A 24,649-nucleotide genomic window follows, 5' to 3' on the forward strand; every position below is an offset into this window, starting at 1 on the left:
TCAAGATGGAAGCCAGCGAAGTTGTGACTATGGTGGGTCTCCTGTAGTGAATGTTGCTATAGTGAATTTGTATATTATCATTATTGATTATATTGAGCGTCTTCGGCATGTTCGTCAAAGAGCAAGGACACCGGCGTCTAGTTTTCGCCCGGCGCGATGATCAAGTAGTGTGTTTGCAGCGCTAAGTCCCCCCATCGTATGAGCCACAACGTTCATAGCCGCGGCACACTGCACGGCAGCGTCAGGATCCTGTGAGATCTCTCCCGCTCCTGCTCTCGGCGGCTTATACCCACATATCTAACGCGGGTATGAGCCACACGTGATTTGTTTCTAACCGTCCTTCTTTCTTTCTTTCTTGGCCCTGGCTCATACCCGCATATCCAATGCCGGTATGCGCCGCACTTGATTTTATTATCGTTAATCGTGACGTAACTGACGAGCATATGACGTTATTGATGTCATGACCTATCAGTCATGTTAGTCATCCGTTTTCACAACTGTGCTAAGGTGACACATGCATATGGAGCCGAAATGCTGATGATAGTTTTTTTTCTACACGCGGACACGAACCTGGGGGAACTAGCCCTTAACAGCTGCGCTGTAAAAACCCCAGGTGACCCATATTAATCCGAAGTCCCCCACTACGTCGTGCCTCATAATCAGATGGTGGTCTTGGGACGTAAAACACCATAATCTATTTTTTTAAGTCGCGATAAGCAAGAGTCATTTAGAGTCTTGGTGAGAGAAAAAGCGAGGAAGAGATTGACACGACTAGATCCATTACAGGCATGGGTAGCGGTACAAGGCAGATAGAGAAGGTTTGAGGAAGTGAAAGAAGATCAACGAGATGTACGCAAGAATGCTAAAATGAAAAGCATGTATAACATTCCTGATAAACTCAAGCAGGCTAGGTGACTATTTGCCACCGCTCGTCTCAAAGGAGATGCTATTAAATCATCATCACCATTGAGTTGAGACGGAGGGCTGAGTGTAGGAACATTCCGGAATAAAGAGGTCAGCCTACTTCTCCCATGTTTTGGCGTGCTGCTGCTTTTGCCGTCTTGTGTTTTGACGGAACAAGCCCGCACCCATTCATCGCGGCCGCGATATACTTGTAGTACTCGGGCCGAAATTCTCGGGTCGAAATGCGGCCAAAAACATCGGTTCTTTCTGTCGTCTTCCATTAATACCCCTGACACACGAGCACTCTAAAGTCCTTTATGTAAGGGGACATCTACCGGAAGGACCTTCAAGTGCAGTGACACACGACAAAGGAGTATCTCCCTCCGCGCAAAGTTCTTTGCGGGAAAGAAGATCGGGCATCTATTTTTCGAACGGAAAGGTGTACTCTCGCATACAGCGTGCACAACTCATCAATAGAAGGAAACCTGTCGCAAAACTACTGTGCCTCGTAGGCATTTTTTTACCTTGTGAAAATGGAAAAATTGTTTTTAATTTCTACAATCGCGAAATGTAATCTACATACGCAGCTTTTTTTTTAATGTTTTCTCTCTTGCTGCTTTAAAGCACGTACATACTAGCGACAAAAACGCGCGCGGCACAAATGCTTTGCGAAGGTCACACTCACCCGCGTTTTCGGGGCCGCGGCCGTCACATGACACCACCTGAGGTCCCGTTTGGCCTCGTTCCCTTCCGACATTTCTCGTGAAAGCGCGCAGCTCCTTATCCTTAAAATCAACGTTGGATTTATCATACAAGCACGCATACGTGCGAACAGCTTCCAAAAATGCTTCTATTGTGATGCGACTTCTTCCTCGACGTCTCGACAGCGGTATGGGAAGGCTTAACGAAAACGGCCTCATTGACTGGGCATGGCCTCTAAGATTTTACGGCGTGCGCGTCACTGTTCTATCTCAGAGCCCATACATTATTGTTCTTTGCTTGCGCGACAAGTGACGCCACAACTGCGCGGCTCGCTTCTGATTGGTGCACGTTTTGCGGCTGCCGTAAAAAATGTGTCTCGCAGACTCGCACCCATTCTATGGTGGCTAGAAAGGTTCTTCTAGCCACTTCTAGCCACCCTTCAAGCCACCATACCCATTCTAACGTTTACCGCGCGTTGCTGCCGCTTTTGGTGAATCTTGCCGCGCGCGATCGACAGCATCGCGCGCGGCGTGTCGCGCGCGTTTTTGTCACTAGTGCGGACGTACCTTTAACAAGCAGCGCTATTTTTTCAAATTTTTTTTGTGGCGTTCATCTGAGGAACCACCTAGAAAAGTTAGTGCGGTGCCGTGTGTCATCGGCGCAACTCCTTTCTGCAAAGCGTCCTTCGGAGTAACAAAAGTGGTTTCCGGCAAAGGACTTTACTTTTGCGCGTGTGTCAGGGGTATAAAACGACGTCTTCCACTTTCACACTTCGACTTTGGTTGAAACTTTGGGGCTGCCGATGCAGAGATCTTAATTCCAGGAGGTACTCCTTTTTCCATCTTTCCCAGAGATGATTCAGCATCCTGTGATGGTGCTCGAGCTTCCGTATAGCATCTTTTCGAGTAGCCCGTGGTCAGGACGAGGTGTCACAGAATATGCATGCTTAGAAGGCAGCGGGTAGGAAAAACTCAGACGGGAACCACGGCGTAGCGCCTACGCATTCCAACGCCTTCTTTGCCCACACTGGCTGGCCGCGTCTGTTTAACTTCTTTTTCTACAGCTTCTTTTTCTTCTGTCTAGCCCTTGAAGCGTTGCTTCCATCCGCGAAACAATAAATTGCACGTCCCACCGGTAAAAGTGATAACGCACGCCCTCCTAGATGGCAATGAAAGTTTTACGCATGAAAAAAAAATCACAGCATATCCACGGGGTGAATGATGATGAGTGGGCGAAGCTCCGGAGGGAATCATCGGATCTCCCGCTTAAGGGGACGCTAGCACAAACGCGTTAGAAACGTGCAGTACTCTCTAGTAAGGGGGAGCAGCCACAGCGTCTTACGCAGCCATTTACACATGCCGGAACGTGCACCGCGTTTGCCGACGCCATCACATGACTGCTGAGAGAGTATACCCCCCGTATTCATAAACGCTCCTCGACTTGAGCTTGACTTGCCACCGCCTTGGGCAGCGCGTTCGAAACGCGTTGAAGGTAAGGCGGAGAGGCCACAGCGTCTTACACCAGCTTCTCACACGGGCCGTAACGCGCTAGCACAAACGCGTTAGAAACGCGCTAGAAAAGCGGCCTTTCGTTAATGTTGGGTATTTATTGCCATCGTGGTGCGTGTGTCTACGTGCGCTTCGTGGCGTAGTGGGCTAACGCCGCGCGCTCGGAAGCGAGGGGTCCCTGGTTCGATTCCGCGCTACGGACACAACTTGGGAATTTTTTTCTCATTTTTCTCAGACTGGTTACACACTACTACTACGACGACGGGGACGAACGGGTGCCGCTATAAGGAGCTTCGCTCCTAATAGACAACTATGCAATCGCGCCGTAGTTCATACGAAGCCAGATATGCTTAACGCCGATTCTTCAGTGCCAGAGGGACCAAATTGGCTGCGGTTGGGAGGCCGCGTTCAGCGAAGTTTTAATTGGGGCGTCCGAAGTGGTAGATGCTGTGGTCATTGGCGGCGCTGTGGCTCATGGGCGTAATAATGCTATTAGCATTTTTAGCTTACTTCGCCCAATACAGATTGCAAATAAAGATGCCTTCAGGAATACGGTGCGTCGGTACATTGCTTGAGCGATAATCGCGTTAATGCCAACAGTCATCGTGGGATGTGTTCTGGTGGAACCTTTTTACATAGTAGATTCTACAATGCCGATAGTGTAAGGTCACGTGACATACGTTTCACCAGTACATGGAGTTGCAACTATAGGCAAAAATTGCAACTTCGTTAGAATTTGGAGACCAAGCAAAAGCTCCACAGCGGCCCTCTCTGGAGCGGCATAAAGTATATTTTTGTTCTTCTGCAATGTCAGTACCACCAGAGTGCATGTTATCACCGGCATGGTATACAAGTCGTATTTTTATGAAGGATTGCACTGAAACGCAAGAAAGTTGACATTAAGATACGCATCTAAATCTTCAGTTCGAAAGGAAAAATGAAAGTTTGTAGTGTGAGAAACAAACGAGTGTGTAAATAAATTTGTGTCGCAGCACTTCACGCGTTATTTTCATTCTGTATATTTTAAAATATAAAAAATACACTAATTTTCTTTGTCCGCGTAGCCATGCTCAGTTTTGGGTATGACTAAATTATGGACATACGCGTATTTATAATCTTGACCCAAGAAAAACATTTTATTTCATTAGCGAAAAATGCTTTCGAAGAGAGAGAGAGAGAGAATAAACTTTTATTATCGAGGTTAAGTGGAGTTTTCTTTCCCAGCGGAAAGGGCTAGCGTGGCGTCTGCTTCGCCGCGACGCTATCAGCCCATTCCGCCAACCGTATCTGGTCTTCCGGGTTGTAAGTTTTCGTCTTCATCTCCCACTCTTCGTGTGAAGGAGCTCGCCGAAAGAGTTCTCTCGGGGGAGGGTTCTTTTGGCATCCCCACAAGATGTGATCTTGGTCCGCCAGGGGGCAGTTACAATGTTTGCAGTCTGGTGGATATTCATCACCGGTCATTGCAGCTAGTCTTTTTGGACTAAGTACAGACCTAGTCTGTACTCTCCTGAGGTTAGTGGCCTGTATTCTTGTCAATGTCTTGTGCGGGGACGGATATATTCGCCTCGATTCGCGGTAATAAATTGTCATTTCGTTAAAGGTGTGGATACCCTCATGTCGGTCAACCCGGTCGGGCAGGCCCACCTCCCTGTTACTTGCTGCTCGGGCGGCTAGGTGGGCGGCCTCATTACCGGGGTTGCCCGCATGAGCGGGTACCCACACCAACTTTTAACTCATTGAGTTCTTTGTTGATGATTCTGAACGCTCGAGGGGAAATGAAACCCGAAGTGTAGTTACGAATCGCTGTTTTCGAGACGGATATAATAATCTTGGTGCCCGGGATGGAAGTGCCCATGGCGATGGCGGCCTCTTCCGCCTCTACAATGGAGGATGTGTTTACCGTCGCACAGCTGATGGTGTGTCCGTCGCCAGTAGTGACGGCTATGGTGTGTCGACCATCACTGGTGCGAGCAGCATCCACGTATATGGCGGGTTGTTTTTTGTAGCATTGCCAGAGTGCCGCCGCCCTTGCTTTGCGTCTACCATTGTTTTCAGTACTCATGTTTTTGGCAAGCGGGGGGATAATGATCTTGGTCCGGATAGTGTTAGGTATCCGGTGTCGTTGCGGGATGTCTAAGGCAGGGCGATACCCCAAGATGTCCAGGATCCGCTGTCCCGCGTGTGTGCCGGATAATCGAACTGTTTGAGCCCATTTGTGGGCCTCTATGATTTCCTCAACGTTGTTATGCATCCCTAGACTCAAAAGTGCCTTCGTACTAGTCCATTTTGGTAGCCCAAGGGCCTGTTTGAATAAAGTTCGGATTAGACCGTTAATCCGTTCCAAGTCCCTCTTTCTGAGATGTAAGTAAGGGCAGACATACGCCACTCGGCTCAGAAAAAAAGCTTGGATTAGTCTGCAGGCATCTTTCTCCTTAACTCCGTGCCGTCGGTTGGAGACCCTCCTGAGAAGGTTCTGTAGTTGCCCAGCTGTAGTTTGGAGACGTGTTATGGCTTCTTGGTTGTGCGTGTTTTGCTGAATCCACAATCCTAACACTCTGATTTTAGGAACGCGCGGGACCGGTTGTCCAGCTACCTGCACCTGAATGTGTGCAGCCATATTGGCAGCCGGGTTTGCAGGAGTTTTGTTCCGGACTAGAAGCAGTTCTAATTTTTTCGGTGAACAGCTGAGGCCATTGTTGCGAGCGTGTTTCTGCACTGCGTCAGCTGCTGCCTGCAGGGATTCTGAAATTTCTCCATCTGAGCCAGTGCACGTCCAGATCGTTACGTCATCGGCGTAGATGGCGTGCCTGATATGAGGAATCTCGTTGAGCTGCCGGGATAAGCCTATCATGGTGGTATTAAAGAGGAAGGGAGAAAGTACGGCTCCCTCTGGTGTACATCTAGTGCCGAGCTCTATGGTTTTGCTTTCAATATCTCCTATGTTTAGGGTGGCAGTACGCCCCTTGAGGAATGTGGTAATATAGGTGTATGTTCTCTTACCTACGTTCATGTTGGATACGTTTTCTAGAATGGCTCGATGTGAGACATTGTCAAACGCTTTGTGTATGTCTAATGATAACACTGTTCGAGTTGCGCGTATAGGCGCTGGGTTAAGGATATCATTTTGTACCTGCCACAGTATGTCTTGGGTGCACAGTTTAGGTCGAAAGCCTACCATTGTCTCCGGGAAGAGGTGGTTGGTTTCGGCATAGTCCACAAGCCTATTGAGAACCACATGCTCCATAGCCTTACCAAGACAAGAGGTAAGGAATATGGGCCGGAGGCTCTCTAGACTGAGTGACTTGCCTGGTTTAGGAATGAAGACCACCCTAGCATCCTTCCACTCTTGCGGGAGTGTACCGTTTTGCCAGTGCTGATTAAAGAGATTGGTGATAATTGTTATGGTAGGGTTATCTAGATTCCTTAGCATTTTGTTGGTGATGTTATCTTTACCGGCTGATGATGTCGTGCGTAGGCAGTTTAAAGCAGCGCGTACTTCGGCCTCAGTGATGTCTTCGTCTAATGTTCTGTTTTCATCTCCTCTGTACTCTATATATGCACCCGGCTCCCGTTCTGTATTAAGATATTGCAGGGTCAAGAGGTTGACGAGATCAGAGTCTGTTCCCGGAAAACTGTGTACGATTTTCTGAATCCTTTTATGAGCAGCACTTTTAGAGTGTTGTGGATCTAGCATGTGTTTAAGCAGGGTCCAGGGGTTCTTTTTGCTCAACTGGCCATTCATGCTGTCACATAATTGGTTCCATTGCCTAGTGCTGAGCTCGCTAGAGTAGTCCTGAATCTCTTTCTCTAGAGCGGCGAGTTCGCGGCGCAGCGTGCTGTTGATCTTATTCTTTAGCCATCTCTGCTGAAGGTCTTTATGCTTTTCCCATAGACCTACGAGTTTCGAGTCCGGCACGGGGCCTTCCTCTTCTATCGGTGCCATGGCTGTGGCATTGTCCACATCCTGGATAAGCTCATTCGTCCACGCAGTGAGGTCTGCTATATCGGTGAGCTGGTTGCGGTTTCTTACGTATCGGAATACATCCCATTTGGTGTGTGGAGTTAGCTTCATTTTCCGTTTGTGCCCTTTGGAAGAGATAGTGATAAGAAGGAGATAGTGATCGCTCCCAAGACTAGTTTCGGTGTTATCCCAAAGAGCCCCATTGGCATTTCTGACGAAGCATAAGTCGGGTGTGGTATTTCGGCATACACTGTTGCCGATACGCGTGGGCCTATCTGGGTCGGTGATGAGTGTAAGTTCTAAGTCACTTGTCACTGAATATAGCGCATTGCCTTTCCTAGTGCAGTTTTGGTATCCCCAGACTGTGTGCGGAGCGTTAAAGTCTCCTACAACAACGAGTTGTTCCTTCTCTGCGGCGTTACAGGCTTTTTTCAGGAGGGCAATAACTCTGTTGCTTTTATCTTTCGGCGAGCTGTACAAGTTAAGAATGAATACACATCTGTGTTCCCTTTTTCTAGGCAGCAGCTGTACAAAAGTGTAAGGAATGTTGTCTTCCTCCAGATCAATTTGCATTGCCGTAAGGTTGCGTTGTATCGCAACTGCCGTAGAAGGTCTGTTGTCCGCTTCAGTTAATTCATTGAACGTGGTATACCCAGTAATTTTGACTTGCGTGCCTGTTTCCTGTAAGGCTACAACATCTACCTTGGGATCAAAGGTAGCGAGTTGGAACTGCAGTGCTGCACGCTTTTTCTTAAAGGATCTCCAGTTCCATTGTATAATCTTAATGGTTTCAGCCATCTTTCTTCGTGTATGGTTCTGCCCTTACCGGCAGTACAGATGTCGTTTTGAAGCCCTTAGTGTTGAGCACTTTGGTGGCTGTGGTGGCAAGTTGTTCGTGTTCCGGGGCTTGTGTAAGACCCTGGGTACATTCGGCTCTATATACAGCCCCTATCCTTGTAAGCTCGTGGGCCATCATCTGCTGAAATTCTGCGGTGGATTTTATGTGATTGGAGACTGTCTCAGCTAGCTGAGCAATTGCTCTTTCTAACTTGTCTACTCTGTCCGTAGGGTTTGAGGTTTCGGACTCCTTGGGTGTGTCCTGCACTGACGCTTTGCGTTTTTTTGTCGGTTCTGCCTCCATCGATTCAAGCTCATCTCTACGAACACAGGCCACTATTTCGCGTGCAGCTGGCGTCATAGGGGTGCCTCCAATTGGCTGCCTACTTTCTAGGGCCCTGATTTTGGCATTGGCTGCATCTAGCTGTTGTCTTATACTAAATTCCACTGGCGGATCTGGAGCAAGTTTTTTTGCTCCGCGGCCGAGAATTTGAATTCCACCGGCGGATCCAGAGCAAGATCGCATGTTCCACTGGGCGATTTGGGGCAACTTGCTCCGCGACGGAGCGCTCCGCGTTGATCCGTCTTATAGAGCCGGATTTCGCCGGAACTCCAGCGACTAGGCGCCGTCACTTCCGGAACAATCGGGTACGTCGGTTGCTTGCAGCGTTTTTTCAAGCGCTGTCTGGTAACCCTGTGGCGTTGTTTACAGTTCTGAAATGGCGTCGTTCGACCCTGCCGGATTGCTCGTTGCTTTGAGCGACAGCGACAGTTCGCACAGTTCCTCTTCAGAAAGCAGCAGCAGCAGCGATGAGGATGAGTCGTACGTACTGTACGAAATTTTATTTAATGAAATGTTTGCAGAGCCTCCGCACAAACGCCCCAAAATCGTCGGCTACGTCGAAGAAGTCGTACACGTGTACTCGGAGGAGGAGGTATGTATGCCTGTGCACATTGCACACGTGTGTTTCTTTTCTTTTTTGTTTTTTTAATGGCAAGATGATCCGGCATTCTCAGAACAGCCAAGTTTTGGTTTCCATAGTTTCGCAGGAACTTCAGGGTCTCTAGGTCCGTTGCAGCCGACCTGTACAACGGCTTTACTGCCTCTAGGATGTGCCCTCGTTGCGACAATGGGGGTTCGTCTGCCAAAACAGCCGAGGAGCACGTCCTGGCGTTCCTGTGGTGAGCTTTGGCAACGTGTCCTTACGCAACTGCAATCTTTATCTCCCTACTTCCCCCATCCCCCCTCGTCGTATGAAATTTGAATGTGTGAATGAGACAGACGCAGTTTACCTTTCCTTGAAAGAAAAAAAATGGGGAACGATCTTTCGAAAGTGATGCAGCTCGAAACTTTGACATTTTCTGAAATAAGCTGTGCTTCACAATGTGTATGTTGCCATAGTGTAACATTATCTGTATTTGCTGTTTCCTGGTTCTGCTTTTGAACGATAGCGAGGTGTAAGAAATAACGCTGTCTTAAGGTGCTCGAAAGTATCTAATGAGTAAGCTTTTGAGTTATCCTGAGTTCTAATAGTGTTTTGTAATTTGCTTGGGGTCAGAACTGAGGGCTGAGGTTAGTAGAACTCGTTGCTGGCCTAGTGTGTCACTTTGTTTCAGCTGAAAGGAAGCACAAAAACATATAACCACATGACAGTGTACGGGAAAAAGTGCTTGTCTTCCTTGTGGCTTTCTTGTGATTGCATGCATTTGAACTTCGTTTTTGTCAGCAACGTTTTGTTGTGATGTGGGATATACTGACTTATTTAAATTTCAAAATGCTTAAAGATTGAAATGCCATTTCTCCCAGGTATGCAGCAAATAAAGCTTGCATAAGAGATGTGGCAGGCCGCTTCGGGCTTGGGGAGACAACGACTTTTAGGGTCATTGAACGTGTGATGGAGTATCTCGTGGAATTGGCAAAAACTGAGATAGCCTTCCCGGACGACATCCGGGGCCTGGCCAAAGATTTCGAGCAGGTAAGAATTGGCAAGTAAATTAACTTGTGATATTAGTTTGCACATAGCAGGGAATGTTACTCAGCTAAGACAAAGCTGGAGAAGTATAAAACCTGCAAATATAGCGGTGTAGAATACTTCATACAATTGAATTTTGAATTGTTTCATTCGTGTTCTGTCAAAATTGCATCTGCCTTCTGCAAGGTGGTTGCTTTTCAGTTGAATGGTTTATTCTAACTTATCACTTGACTATATAGGAACCATCACAGTCTGATTAAAAGATTGTCTATGAATATTGAAAAAGTACTTAAGTTTAAACATTAACTGCGTGATTACTTTCCTTTATTTGCAGTTGTCTGGAGTGCCGGGCGTCATCGGCTGCATCGATGGCACATACATCAATATTCGCTGTCCTGCCAGGAAGGTGCGGTCAACCTACATTAATCGGCATAATGATATTTCCATGACGCTGCAAGCAGTTTGCGACCACGAGAAACGGTTCCTCGACGTTACTGTGGGAAACCCCAGTAAAATGCACGATGCCAAGATATACAGAAATTCTCGGTTGGCAGCAAGGCTCCCTCAGATATGCGCATCGGGTATATCTGGGAGATGCTGCTTACCCGTTGCGGCAGTATCTACTCACTCCATACAGAGATTACGGAAAACTCACAAGTCAACAAAAAAGCTTCAATGCAAGGTTTTCAGCAACAAGAGTGCGCATTGAAAATGCATTTGGAGATTTGAAAGCCCGCTTCCGGCAGCTTTTACACCTCGACTTCTTTGTGGTTGACAAGATCAACGTATTTGTGATATCATGCTGTGTTCTGCATAATCTGTGCATAAAGGCAGGAGTTGAGGATATACCATTTGACCCTGAGGATACTGGTTCAGATTGCACGTGGCAAAGATTGTCACATGACGACAGGGAAAGCTCTGGGCCACAGACAGCCAAGGAAACAGTGTTGCGGCAAATGGGGGAGCAAAAACGGGAAAGTGTTCGACAAAAGATGGGTCTACAGTGAGCTACTTGAAGACCTCCTGCCAAGTTTTGGACATGCAAATGAAGTGCACAGCACACATGTGAAAACGAACTTTTTATTTTGTGTTTTTTGGAGCGGAGGGTGGAGGGAGAGCGCAAGGTTTGTCGGTTTTGAGACCGAGTACGGCTCGTGAGAGTTCCATTTTTTCGCTATGCATCTCTTCTCGCCTCCTGGTGTTTTCGAGTTTCCGCCTCTCTCTTTCCTGTTGCCTAGCAGCTTTGCTTTCTGCTTTGCTTTCTTCAATTTCTTGAATTTCGTCGAGGAAAACCTTCATGTGGTGCGCGCGGCTGGTGCTCTCTCTCTTGCCTTTTTCTTTTTTTTTTTTTTTTGTGGTCATCATCTTTCTGTTCACATGATCCAGATAGGCTGGAACTGTTGTCCGTACTTTCACTCTGTGAACTGGCTGGTGAGGGTTGTGATGACGTCTTCTGTGATACCACACCAGCGGAATCACGGACAACTTCCGGCTCTAAGCTGTCATCCAGGTGTCTGATTTTTTCGAGCTCATCTTCATACTCCACCAGTTGGGGAGAGTTTCCAGACTGGCTGTTCTGGACACATGCACTTTTCTTTCTTTTGCACACAGTTTTATACCGTGTGCAGCATTGATCACCTGTCCAGATTGAGCCAGCCACATCTTTAATATCCTGCGCAATTTTTGCAAACATGCACTTTTTGTTTTTAAATTTTTTCATTGGGCCTACTTGTGGGAAGTAGTTGGAGTAGCGATCAAGGAGGAGTTTTGTTTCCCCTGGTGTCCAGTCACATGTTGCATCTGGAAAAGTGAAGTAAGAAGCACCAGTTCTGAATGTCACGTTGGTTGTTGTGGCTTTTCAATAAATGTCATTTTTTTCAGTATTACCAGTGTATCTTTAAATTGTACTGTACACTACTTTTACAACTCACAGTGCACTTGCCATTATGGGTCCCAGAAGTAAATTCACATGTATTTAAACAACTCTCCCAACAGTGCACATCAAGCAGGCATCATGGGCAATCCGTAAAAAATCTGCGTCATGTAATTTTCTTTGAGCATACTGTTGTCGTACAGTCAGATATTTTGGCACTATTTACTTCAGATAGTCACGACAGCCATACACAAACGACTACTTTTTCCAGCTTTTTACGCGTCCTTACATAGATATACCTGCATAGACAACTTTAACTCAATAGTGTTCAGTTGCATCGCTTGTGCCTTTACCATAGGTCGGCGCACTCACTCATGAGTGCACTCACACTCATTGCATGGACATGAGTGCGTGTGCGAGTGGGTGCCAGTGAGTGTGAGTGCACGTGAGTGCGGGTCCTGGAAAAATTAGGGTGAGTGAGTGTTCTCCCACACTGCCGATCTATGGCCTTTACAATCAACAGTCATAAAAAAAAGCTGTAAACTCACGTCGTCGTTTCTTGGTCACACTGGGTCCATCTGCGTCTTGCGAAGGACCAGGGCACACAGCATCACCTGCACAGTTTTTAGAAGTTACTGTGCATCCGTGACAGTGCTCACTCGTAACATTTTTCGGCCAATTTTTTCTAGTCTAGCAGACATCACAACAGTACTGTACAACTAAGTCTAGCAGTGATTAAAATGTAGTTGTACATCTACATTGCCGTTTATTGGCCTCGGTGGATCCCTCAATGTGTAGGCAAAGACCAGGTTGTGCAGCTTCACCTGAACAAAGGTAATATCCTATGCAGTACGCCTCCTTTGATATGCAGAAACATAGCTTACACGTGTCCTTGCAACTCGTGTTGCTGTACTCATTTTGGGCATTTGCCGCTCAGTAAAACAGGTGTACGGTGGGGTGACGTCATGCTACACAGAACTTAAAAGCCGACTTACCAGCCTCGGAAGAATGCGCAGGATTCTCGGCTGAATCTGAAATAAATAAACCGTGTTTACATGTGGAACATTCACAAATAACCTGCATTACATTGCAATAGCACGTGCATAAAAAACGTCGCTCAGAATTCTTCCACACAACAAGAACACGCCGCTGCAGATACTAGTTCCGACTATAACAGCACTAGCAAATGGGTGCGCTAAAGTACCACCGAATGACCGAACTGAGAGGATGATGTAGCCCAGCGAGATTTAAAACATCGTTGGTATGGCGCCACGCGCAAGAACCTTTGCAACATCGCCGACAAGCGTAGCGACGTCGCACAAAAAGAAAATTACGCCGGTCAGTCTGAGACGGACTTACGTCGCTGGTAAAGGGGTACCGCTTGTCACAAGAGAGAGAGAGAAAAACAACTTTATTTAAGTGAAAAAAAAATTTCACTGAAGGATGGTGGTCAGGCGGTGCCTGGCCGCCACCTCCTCGGCTCGTTGAATGGCCCGGAGTTGCACGTCGAGGCTAGAGTTCCGGAGCACGTTATCCCACGCTTCGGGCGAGGGAGTGGTCAGGAGATCAGGCGGGGGTGGGTCCTCGCTGCAGTCCCAGAGTATTTATTTATTTATTATTTATTTATTTATTTCAGTACTCTCAGGGCCAGAGGCATTACAGAGAGGAGGGGCATACAAAATCGGCGGCAGTTTCCTTAAATTTGTTGACGTCGGTGATGGCAGCGATGAAGGCAGGGAGATGGTTCCAGTCATTTCCAGTTCGAGGAATAAATGAATTTATGCAAAGCCTAGTTCGGCATTGCGGTATTCCTACCTTGAAGTTGTGGTCAATGCGTGAAGATATATAAGATGGAGGGAGGAGTAGCTTATCTTTGAGAATAGGGTTGGTATAATAAATTCTGTGGAAAAGACATAAGCGAAAATATTTACGGCGCAGAGAAAGAATGGGAAGACCAAGTGCAGATTTCATTGCAGATACGCTTGCTGTTCGGGAATACTTTGAAACAATAAAGCGGGCGGCGCGATTTTGAACAGACTCTAAAGTGTTAATTAAAGTTATCTGATTAGGATCCCAAATGGAGCAAGCATATTCTACTTTAGGTCTTATTAATGTCCTATACAGATGAAGCTTAACGGTGCTATTAGAAGCTGTGAAATGGCGCCGTAAGAATCCGAGCGTGCGGTTAGCCTGGTTGCATATATAGTTCACGTGCATTTTCCAGGACAGATTGTGTGTTAAGTGAATACCAAGATATTTGTACGATGAGATAGGTGATAGGAGAGAGTTATTGAGAAGATAGCGAGGGGTGTATTCAGGAGGACGGTTGGAAATACGCAGATGTTTGCACTTAGTGGTGTTAAGCGTCATGAGCCATTCGCTGCACCATGAAGAAATTGCGTCCAAGTCTGATTGCAAACATGCTTCATCAGAGGGATTAGTAATTGAACGATAAAGCACACAGTCATCTGCGAAAAGATTTATATGGGAGATAACTGTTGTTAGGAAGATCATTAATATAAATTAAAAACAGGAGAGGACCTAATACAGAACCTTGAGGTACTCCAGAGGTTACGGAAACAAGAGGTGAGTCATAATCATTAACTGAAACATATTGACTACGGTTGGAAAGAAAACATTTAATCCAGCCTAATACTTGATCGTTAATATTAAGAGCACCGAGTTTAATTAGCAATAGATCGTGAGAAACAGTGTCAAAGGCCTTAGCAAAGTCTAAAAAAATGCAATCCACAATAACGTTAGCATCCATAGCGCGAAATAAATCATTAGTGAAAGAAAGGAGCTGTGTCTCACACGAAAAAAATTTTCGGAAGCCATGTTGACATGAATTGAAAAACTTGTTAGATTCAAGGAAGGTAATAAGATGAGAATAAATAATGTGCTCAAGAAGTTTACAGGGAACGCTCGTTAATGAAATGGGCCGATAGTTAAGTATTGAAGCGTTACTACCTGATTTATGCAATGGAACCACCTTTCCCACCTTCCAATCAAGAGGGATGGAACAACTCTGCAATGACTGTTCAAAGATTTCACGAAGAATCAATGATGAGCAGATAGATGTACTTTTCAAGAACTTCGTTGTAATGCCGTCGATACCTGAACAAGATGAAATCTTCTGTCTCTCAATTAAACATGTTACGCCAACAGAATCAATGATTATTGGATCCATGGGTAAAAAATCAGTTGTACAAGGCTGAGGGAAAACATTCGGCAGGGTACACGAAAAACACGAGGCAAAAAAATCATTTAACACTTTGCAGCAGTCACTCTGGTGTATCGGAGTGTTGTGCTCATCGCAAAGATCTACTGTATTCGGCTTATTCCCGCTGACCACATTCCAAAATTTTCTTGGATTATCTCTAAGAAGGAACGGGAGCGTGTGCTGGTAGAAAATTTTTTTTTACTTCAGACGAAATTTGTTTGTAATCCGTCTTAGCGGTGGCGTAAGCGTGCCAGCGTTCGGCCGTTTGGGTTGCCTTGGCCCGCCGGAATAGTCTTTTTTTCTTGTTCAGCAGGCGCCGCAGGCGTGTGTTAAACCAGGGAGCATGAGAGTTAGATATAATACGTTTCTGAGGGATGAATTTATCAATTAAAAAATTGACTTTTTCTTTGAATAAGGTCCAATTTTCATCAACACTGCGCGTGTGGACACTTGGAATAAACGGGGTGACAAAATCCATTAGTTCGCGGTTTATAGACTCAAAGTCAGCATTTTTATAGTCTCGGATAACTTTTGGTGTTTTGGTAGCGGGAACAGACGTGCGTAGTTCAAAATAAATGAGGCAATGATCACTCAAACAGGTAAATATCTTAAGCAGGAAACAAGCTGGGGTGTAGTAGTGAGAAGGAGGTCAAGAATGTTAGCAGAATGCTGAGTAGATCGTGTAGGCTGAAGGACAAGTTGCTTAAAATTAAAATCCAGACAGAGGTTGATGAAGAGAGAGCACTCAGTTGAGCAGTCAGATGAGGGAGGAGAGTCATGCCAGTTAATTGTTGGAAAATTAAAATCACCAAGAAGGAAGAGTGGGCATGAAGGGAACCGGACAATTAACTCATTTATTACGTCATGTAAATCTGAATTAAATGTCAAGGGTGAACTGGGCGGCCGATAGCACACACAAAAAATAAAATCACGATATCCCAGAGTGACACGCGTACACACCATTGAGTAGCAATATTTATAACACAACAACTCAAGCCGTCACGTACGGCGATCAACACTCCGCCACCCGAGCGCGAGATACGGTCACAGCGAAAAAATTTGAAAACTCTTTCAGCATTCAAGGATTTCATAATCTGCAATATCACTCGAGAGCCAAGTTTCGGTCAAGATAACAATGTCAGCTGAACACGAATCAATGGCTGAAGACAGGTCATCACGTTTATTACGCACACTGCGCACATTGGAGAAAAGGAAGGAAATTGGTTTAGCGACAGGACGAGCAGGTAGCTATAGCGATGAACTACTAGTGGCAAATGAAGCATTCGGGATAATATTCGTCGAAGCCGAAACAACAGATGTGCCTCTGATCTCGCTGGAATGCCTTTCGGCAATATCTACTTCACAAACACGATCGGTGGTGGAACAATAGACGTAGCACGTTTTCTTGATGTACAATCGGTTCAACCGCAAGAGATACTTCTCTCCCGAAGCCTTACCAAATTCAGCCAACTTTTTGCGGGACTGGCGTGTGGCGCGAGAGAAGTCTTCACTAAATGATACCTTGCCATTTTTGAACTTTGTACGTTGCGATATAATCTTGTCTCTTAATTTGGGAGAACCGAATTTAACAATAATGGGTCGACATTTCTCCGATACATACGAGCCCAGTCTGTGAGCACGATGAATACCTTCGTCGGGAAAAGATAGATCTAGTTTGTCTGAAAGAATTTTGCGAACGTGTTCTTCAGACTCGGCCCAAGTTTCAGAGCTAGTGTCCGGGATACCGAAGAAAATCAGGTTATCTCGACGGGAGCGATCCTCGAGATCGTCTAGCCGTGAATTTAATGCACCTGACTGCGTACGAACAGCCTCGGATATGGCATCATTAAATGCAGGAACACCTTCACTGTCCAGTGACAGTACCTGGGATTCGACAGCCGCAAGCCTGCTAGTAAGGTCGCATACTTTCTGCTCTAGTTCAAGTTGGTTCGCCTTTAGCTGTGTTAAAGTATCCATCAACTCACTGTGACGGGCATCCGATTTTTCAGACAAGGCAGCAATAGCAGCTAGCACATCGGCATTTGGATTAGCATCGGTTGGTCCCGGATTTGACTCAATGTCGCCTGCTAACATCAAAAGCTTAACAACATGTATGCAATCACATATTGTAGAAACTAACACTAGTGGGCAGGGGAAGAGCAGCGTACAAATGTTGCTGGTACGTTTAGCATGCAAGGAAGGACAGTCACCAACCTGTACAGCAAGGAAGCAGAACGGGTTGTCAAGCGTGCGCATGGTGGCCACTCTTCCTTGCCCACTGAAGAAGTCATTGGAAACGCAGGCTTTTATATGTTCGGTTGTCGCCGATGATGTGCCGGGGGCGCAAGGTGGCGTTGGTCGCAGTATTACGTTGGCGATAGCGTTGAAATCTTCGGTCCAGTTTGCTGCCACAGAGCACGGTGACGTTGCAACGATGTCGGCATATCCCCGGACTGGTGCAGATAGCCACGTGCCAAGAAGAACGGGAATCTGTACAGCAAGGAAGCAGAACGGGTTGTCAAGCGTGCGCATGGTGGCCACTCTTCCTTGCCCACTGAAGAAGTCAGTATGTGGGCAAGGGTGGCGGTCGTGCCGCACTGCGAACAGTGTTGGCTAAAGAGGTCGGGGTATATGTGACTGTATATTTGCGGGCAAGGGAACGAATGGGTCTGAAGGCGGCGCCAAACGATTTGATGGGGTTTCGTGAGTTTGGGGTGCGGTGGCGGTTTTGTTTGGCGAGCGAGGCGGTAGTGTTGCGCGATTTCGTGATACGAGGTCAGAGGCTCGCCAGGGTCCTCCTCGGGATCCGTGGCACTGCCCGCTACTCGGTTGACGAATCCTCGAGCTTGCCGGTGGGCGGCCTCGTTTCCCGGGTGGCCCGCGTGTGCAGGGACCCAAACTAGCGAGATGGGTGGGAGGTCCTCGTCGTCAGACTGACGAGCGAGGGGTTGAAGAAGGCGTAGGGTGCCAGGGGTGACGGTGCCGCGAGCAAAGTGAAATATGGCAGTTTTCGAATCGCTAAGTATTGTAGTGTAACCGGCAGATGCCGCAAGCGCGATAGCCGCTTCTTCGGCTTCGGCGGGGTTTAGGGCGCGGACGGAGCCGGCGATGCGTAAGGCAGTGGTCGTGTCCGAGGGAGTGCGGATAGCCATAACGCTGAGAGCGTACGCTTTCGACTGCGAGGTGTAACGGGCCGCATCTACATATGCTGCCTCTGTGCTTGAGGCGTAGGTCTCGTGCAGGGCCTCGCCCTCGCCTGTCGACGCCCGTCGTGGTGACCGGCCAGCATGTTTTTCAGTAGTGGTTTTACTACAAAGCGTTGTCGTATCGGAGAAGGTAGGCAGATCGGGTCTTGGCCAGAGGGCGATGCAGTGAGGCCGATGCGATCGAGGATCCACCGGCCGGTGTTGCTTCCGCGAAGACGTTGTATTTGGGCAGTGCGGTGTGCCTCAATCAATTCGTCGAGGGTGTTGTGAAGACCGAGGCTCAGGAGATGTGTCGTGGAGGTGGTGGGGGCAAGGCCTAGAGCTAGCTTGTAGACCTTGCGAATGAGTCGTTCGACTCTGTCCTTTTCGGTGCGTAAAAGGCGGAGGTACGGTAGGGCGTAGGTGATGCGCGATATCACGAAGGCGTGAATGAGTTGGACAAGTTCCTTTTCGCGCATGCCTTGCCGGCGGGCAGACACGCGTGCGATCATTGATTGTGTGACCGCAACGGTCAGCCGGTCGAGCGTGGTGGTATTGTATTGGCCTGTTTGGACGTGAAGACCGAGGATTCGCAAGTGGTTCACTTGCGGTAAGGCCGTGCCATTTACGTAGACTTGGATGGTCGGTAAAGGGGGGTGTTTGATCTTGCAGCGGTCGGGAGGTCTAAGCAGCAAGAGTTCAGATTTGCTCTCCGAACATTTGAGGCCTGCCTGCGTTGCGTGGTGAACGACGGCGTCGGCGGCACTGTGAAGGGTCTCTTCAATCTGGCCATCCGAGCCCGTGGCCGTCCACAGTGTAATATCGTCGGCATAGATGGTGTGGCGTAAGCCGGGGATCTCGTCGAGTGAGGCAGGAAGTGTACTCATGACCAGATTGAAAAGAAATGGGGAGACGACTGCCCCTTGAGGGGTGCCTCTGTCCCCGAGGTTCATTCGTGCGGACGTGAGGCCACCGGCCAGTGAGAGCTCTACCGTTCGGTTTGAAAGGAATTCACATACGTAATTGTACGTGCGCTCGCCCGGATGTATGGCGGCAAGGTTCGAGGCAATAGCCGCGTGTTGCACCGTATCGAAGGCCTTGTGGAGGTCGATGCCGAGCAGGGCGCGGGTTCCCGCGTGAGGCGGTGTCCGAAGTATGTCGTGATGTATTTGAACGAGTGCGTCTTGCGTGGAAAGATGGGCACGGAACTCCAGCATCGTCGGTGGAAACAGGTCGTTCTCTTCCGCGTAAGTTTGCAGTCTGGCGAGGACTACGTGTTCGATCAATTTGCCGAGGCACGAGGTGAGCGAGATGGGACGTAAGTTGGCGATATCCATCTTTTTGCCCGGTTTCGGGATGAACACGAGTTTGGCGTGTTTCCATTCTTGAGGTAGTTTGCCCGAATGCCAGCACTCGTTTGCATATTGCGTGAGTGCGACAACCGATTTGTTGTCGAGGTTTCTTAGTACTTTGTTTGTAACGCCGTCGGGACCGGGCGCCGAGGTCATGTGAAGTTTGAGAAGAGCCGCATACATTTCGGCCTCCGTAAAATCGGCGTCAAGCGTGGGGTTTGGATCGCCATTGTAAGGGGGCAACGGTGGTGGCGGTGTATTCGGTGGGGCAAGGCCCACGTACCGGTCGGCTAGCTCGTCGAGTAAGTCGGCGTCCGTTCCCGGGTAGTTGTGCAGGAGCTGTTGCAGCTGTTTCTGGGCTGACGACTTTGAAGTGCCGGGATCGAGCAAGTGACGCAGAAGATGCCAAGTTTTCTTGCTGCTCATCTGTCTGTTCAGGCCGTCGCACAACTGGCCCCACTGTTGCCGCGCGAGGGCGTGACTGTGGCTTTCGATATCGCGTGCGAGCGCCTCGATGCGGCGGCGCAGCTTCCACTTGCGGAGGAGGCTCGCATGCGCATCCCACATGTGCAGAAGACGAGAGTCAGTCGTAGGCGAATCGGTGGTGGTCGCTTCTATCTCGCGCGTCGTGATGTTCACGTGCTCGTGCAAAGAAGAGATCCAGTCACGGAGGTCGGTAATGGCGTCCGGGGCTTGCTCTTCGCGCAGCTTGCGGAACTTGGGCCATTCCGTGATACGTGCCGTGGGCTTGGGCTTTTTGCAGACGAATGTCTGCACTGTGGTCGCAAGGATGTAGTGATCGCTGCCCGCAAGTAGGCCCGTGTTCTCCCAGGACGATCGCGTCACGTTCTTGCAAAACGTGAGGTCTGGCGAGGTGTCGCGGCATACGCTGTTGCCTATTCGGGTGGGCGGCTGTTGCGGGTCGTTTAGCAAAGTAAGGCGCAGATCCTGCACGAGGGACCATAGCTTTTTGCCTCGGGGGTTTGTGTGCATGTAGCCCCAGTCAGGGTGGCGTGCGTTGAAATCGCCGAGCACGAGCAGTTGCGCGTCGCCGGCGAGTGCTAGTGTTTTGCGAAAAAGATGAGAGAAATTTTCTACGGCTGCTCGCGGGGAACAATAAACGTTCAGAACGAATAGCGACCGGTCCATGCGTTTTCGTGGTAGGATTTCGACGAGTGTGTGTGGGATGTCTGTGTATTCTATATCGTGCTGTGTGGCCGTGAGGTGGTTGTGTACAAGCGTGGAAGTGCAAGGGGAGCCGTGCGGGTCGAGCTGCTGGTAGGCCGCGTAGCTAGGAAGGGTGGCTGGGGCGGACGTTTCTTGCAACGCGATGACGTCCGGAATTGATTCAGTGTTTGCCTGCGGATCGTTTTGTAATTTCTTTATGAGTTGCTGCAGATGGCTCCGTTTTTTGCGGTACCCCCTGCAGTTCCACTGCCATACGATCAGATTGGTACGAGCCATGATTAATTCATGGGAGTGGCCCCTTGCGGCGTGGAGGGGCGACTGCGCGATGAGGAGCGGTGGCGTCCAAGATGCTTATGAACGCTAGCGAGCGCATTTTCTGTGTGTTGCTTCAGAGTGTTGTACGAAGCGTGCGTGTTGCTGATTGCCTGCTCTAGATTTGCGAAGCGGGCATCTATGGCTTGTTGCATAGTATTGAGACGGGTCTCGAATTTCGCATCCAAGGCGTTAAAGCGGGATTCGAGCTTTGCGTCGCTGGCTTGAAATGCCTCAGCTACGACTTTCGTGACTGCCCCTGTAATGGATGCGTCTATTTGAAGCGACTCAGTTGAAGTGGTGGCTTTACGCTTTCCCGCAGCGGCAGCTTGCGGCTGCTGCTGCTGTGGGACGGTGGTTGTTACGGGCGGTTGGGTGAGGGCCCTATTCAATTTGGAGTCGAGTGACTGTATGTGCTGAGTGAGGTTTTCTATTTGGGATAGGAGTGTTGAGATTTGGGACTGCTGCGAGGACAATCGGGCCTTAAGAGAGGTATTCTCTCTGACCAGCTCCCTCACCTGTGTGTCTTGCGACGGGTCCTGTGACGACGACTTAAGCGAGGACGGGGGTCCTTGGGCCCAGGCAACCTTCGTGGGGCCGGACGACGACTGCGACGAGCCCTTGGTCGAATCCAAGGAATAGTCGACCGATGTCGAAGCGCCCCGAGAGGAAGAGGCCTAGAAGTAGCGGCTGGTTGACGGGGTCCTCGAGCGGGACCTCGAGCGGGACGGAGATCTGTTGCCGGTGCGGGATCTCGAGCGACTGGCCCGTTCTTGCTGCGGCGGTTGGCCGAGAGGCGGGAAAGACTGATCGCGGGACGGCGAGCGGCCGGTTCGTAGGATCGACGGTCGTCGAGGCGATTTAGACCGGTTTGAGTTTGGGCCGGATGGCGTTGGCTTCTTCACAAAGCGATATTTACAGTTGGAACTGTTTGTGGTGTGTCCGCCGTTGCAAACAATGCAGCGGGCCTGGCATGTCGGCTGGGCGTCTTGCGGGGCCGGCGGGTGGTCTTCGCCGCAACGGGAACAGCGGTTGCGTCTGGGATGAGGGCACACGTCGGTTCGGTGGCCCACCTTGCGACAATTGAAGCAGGCTTCCACCTTCCGATAGAAAGGGTAGAGGCGTATGTGCACGCCGTGGTAAAATATCCATCGGGGTAGATGATCCCCGAGCATCGTGACGAGTATGTGACTGGTCCGTACCATACGGCGGCCGCCCACCACGGGCATATTCGGGTTGCTCTCCTGTAGGTCTTGCAGGATTTCTTCATCAGAAAAATTGTCGAATGCGTGGAACATGATCCCACGAAACGCATCGTCTGGCGGCGGGGCGTAAATGTGAATGTCGATGGCCTGGTCCCCGAATTTTAGGGACGTAACTTGGAGGTACGTCTTTGCTCGAGCTGAGTCTTGCGCGCTTAGAGTGAATGTATTGTTGGTAGGGTGGACCCTCACTTGGTCGCGGGACGCCGGCGGCTGGTCCGGTAGCGACGCTGCCTTGAGTAGGGCTTCGTATAGTTGCCAGGGCGGCAGCTTCGTGAGGTCGATTGGGGCTTTGGGCCGTCCCACGATGTGGATGGCGTCTGCCGGCATCCTGGGTAAAGGGCCGCGTCGTCGCTCGGGCGGCGGTCGTGGCTTCGGATCGTTGCGAGGTGGCCGCGTTTGCTCGGCGTCCTTCGGGTCCGGCGTGGCTTGGCGAAGCTCGAGCCTTCGCTTCTCCTGGGCACAAAAACCGGGCGGCGGCTGCCAAGAGTCGTCCTCCCATTCGTCGGTCGAGATCGTGTTTCCTTCTACTACGCACTTCATGTCGGTGGGCGGCCGGGTGCGGTAGGAAAGGCGGGCGGCCGCGAGAGAACGCGCGGCCGCGCTGAGCCTAGGCGCGCAACTGCGCTAGGCCCAACCGTCGGGCGAGAAAATGTGGTCGAGGGAAAAAGAAACTCTCACTTGAGAATGGCCGTCAGAAAGCACGTGAAATTGGTATCCACGGGTTCGGAAACACTTCGCGCACCCACTCGTGCAAAAAGCATTTACCTAGAAGAACATTTACGGCGAGAAAGTCGGAAAATCACGGAGCTCGATGCGGATGCGTCCGTTGGCTGCGAGCGCCGGCAGCGTTCCCCCTTGTCACAAGAAAATCAGAATGCTGCTCTAGGGAATTCTCCGGCGCACCCCGAGCACTTAACCATGCCGCGCTTCATGAGCATGTCGCGAATTTGGTTGCAACGCTGCCGGCATTGCAGCTCAGCCATGGTATAGCAATTAAGCGTGGTGGGCTTCATAATCACGCCGTCGTTTTTGGCTCAGCCGTGGTTATGACGTTCTTGCAAAGGAGCGCATTTGACACTTGGTCGCACTGCTATGCGTTGCTACAACAGTAATCATTCCTGTGTACTTACCCTGCGTTGAGCGTTCTGTGTCCTTGGCCACCAAATCCAGCAAAAGGCGCTGAACAGCAGGACTGACCGTAAGAACATCCATCGCGCTGCTGCACGTTGCAATGGCAAGACGCGAAGTGCAGTTGCCGCTGTGCCTAGAACCCCCAACGTGGTCTAACGCGAGATTGGCAACATGGGTAACCGGATGCGTGCGACAACTTCCGCTGCAATCCCTGCCGGAGCGTGTTTATTTTTCACTGGTCGATCGGGATCGGATCGCTCCGCGGCGGATTTTCTTGCTCCGTCGTGGATTCGGCACACCGCTCCAGATCCGCCAGTGGAATTCACTATTAGTGCTTTAATCTCTTCAGCGAGCTCCCTCACCTGGTTCGCGTCCTGTGGAGGTCGTGTGGACGTGGGCTTGGGCTCGGGATTGGCTGACCAGGCGACCTTCCTCGATACCGCCTGGTCATTGCGTTGTTCGGAGTTGGAGTGGTTGCGAGGCTGGCTGCTGCTCTGGCTGCGCTGCCTGCTGCCACTCCTGCTATTTGAAGCTTCGCGCTGATCAGAGCGCACGGAAGGGCGGCTGTGCCGCACGGCGTCTCGGTAGCTCGTTCCGCTCTCTGTGCCGGCGCCAGATGCGCTCTGTGCGCCGCTGGCCGGTGGCCCTGCTGTCGGCGACGCGGTCGCGCTTTCTTTTTTTCCCTCTTCAGCTGGTTTTTTGCGCTGCACAGGTGCATAGAAGCGATAGCGGCAGCTGGGAGCGCCGGTAGGGTGACCGCCGCGGCAGATGATGCAACGCGCCTTGCATGCTGCCTCAGCTCCCCGTGGCGGCGTCTCATGTTCTTCTTCGCCGCAACGGCGGCATCGTTGTCGTCTTGGGTCCGGACAGACATCGGAGCGATGGCCAATCCGGCGACAGTTAAAGCAGGCTTCAATCCGTTCGCGGAATGGATGCACAATAAAGGCTGAGGCCCAAAAGCGGACGTGCTTGGGTAATGCTTGTCCGGCAAAGGTAACCACAATATGGCGAGAGGATCCTATCCTTCTTGCTCCAACGATTTCCAATCCTGGATTTCTCGTGCATATTTCCTTGAATATGTCGGCGTCAGTCTCGTCTGAGTAAGCGTAATAGATAACGCCTTTCACTGAATTTTCTGGGGCTGGTGCGTATGTTAAAACGGCACATTCCTGTTGCTCAATTTTAAGGCATTTGATGTTATAATAAGCTTCAGCTCTTACCCTGGATGGGGTGCTG

General features: G+C 49.6%; 2 protein-coding genes and 1 pseudogene across 2 annotated transcripts in view; 1 reads left to right on the plus strand and 2 right to left on the minus strand.

Annotated features, from left to right (window-relative positions):
- Nucleotides 1-24,649, minus strand: part of LOC119455289 (putative ferric-chelate reductase 1) — a 308,383-nt gene that overhangs the window by 242,842 nt on the left and 40,892 nt on the right. The window lies entirely within an intron of this gene.
- LOC119455291 (putative nuclease HARBI1) lies at nt 8,585-11,030 on the plus strand (annotated as a pseudogene).
- Nucleotides 11,139-23,608, minus strand: LOC125946187 (uncharacterized). The gene is made up of 4 exons (XM_049668686.1): nt 23,413-23,608; nt 12,753-12,788; nt 12,306-12,371; nt 11,139-11,684 (listed from the first exon to the last, which is right to left on the minus strand). The coding sequence occupies exons 1-4, from the start codon at nt 23,492-23,494 to the stop codon at nt 11,149-11,151; spliced, it is 720 nt and encodes a 239-aa protein (XP_049524643.1). The 5' UTR covers nt 23,495-23,608; the 3' UTR covers nt 11,139-11,148.

This window comes from Dermacentor silvarum, chromosome 6 (assembly GCF_013339745.2).
Source record: "Dermacentor silvarum isolate Dsil-2018 chromosome 6, BIME_Dsil_1.4, whole genome shotgun sequence".
NCBI lineage: Eukaryota > Metazoa > Arthropoda > Arachnida > Ixodida > Ixodidae > Dermacentor > Dermacentor silvarum.

What these genes read in the sequence shown, in the direction of transcription:
- LOC125946187 (XM_049668686.1), bottom strand. Translation starts at nt 23,494, where the DNA reads ATGGATGTTCTTACGGTCAGTCCTGCTGTTCAGCGCCTTTTGCTGGAT. An exon ending in CACAGAACGCTCAACGCAGG is followed by an intron (nt 12,789 to 23,412) that starts GTAAGTACACAG and finishes TATTTATTTCAG; the next exon opens with ATTCAGCCGAGAATCCTGCG. An exon ending in TGTGACCAAGAAACGACGAC is followed by an intron (nt 11,685 to 12,305) that starts GTGAGTTTACAG and finishes TCACTTTTCCAG; the next exon opens with ATGCAACATGTGACTGGACA.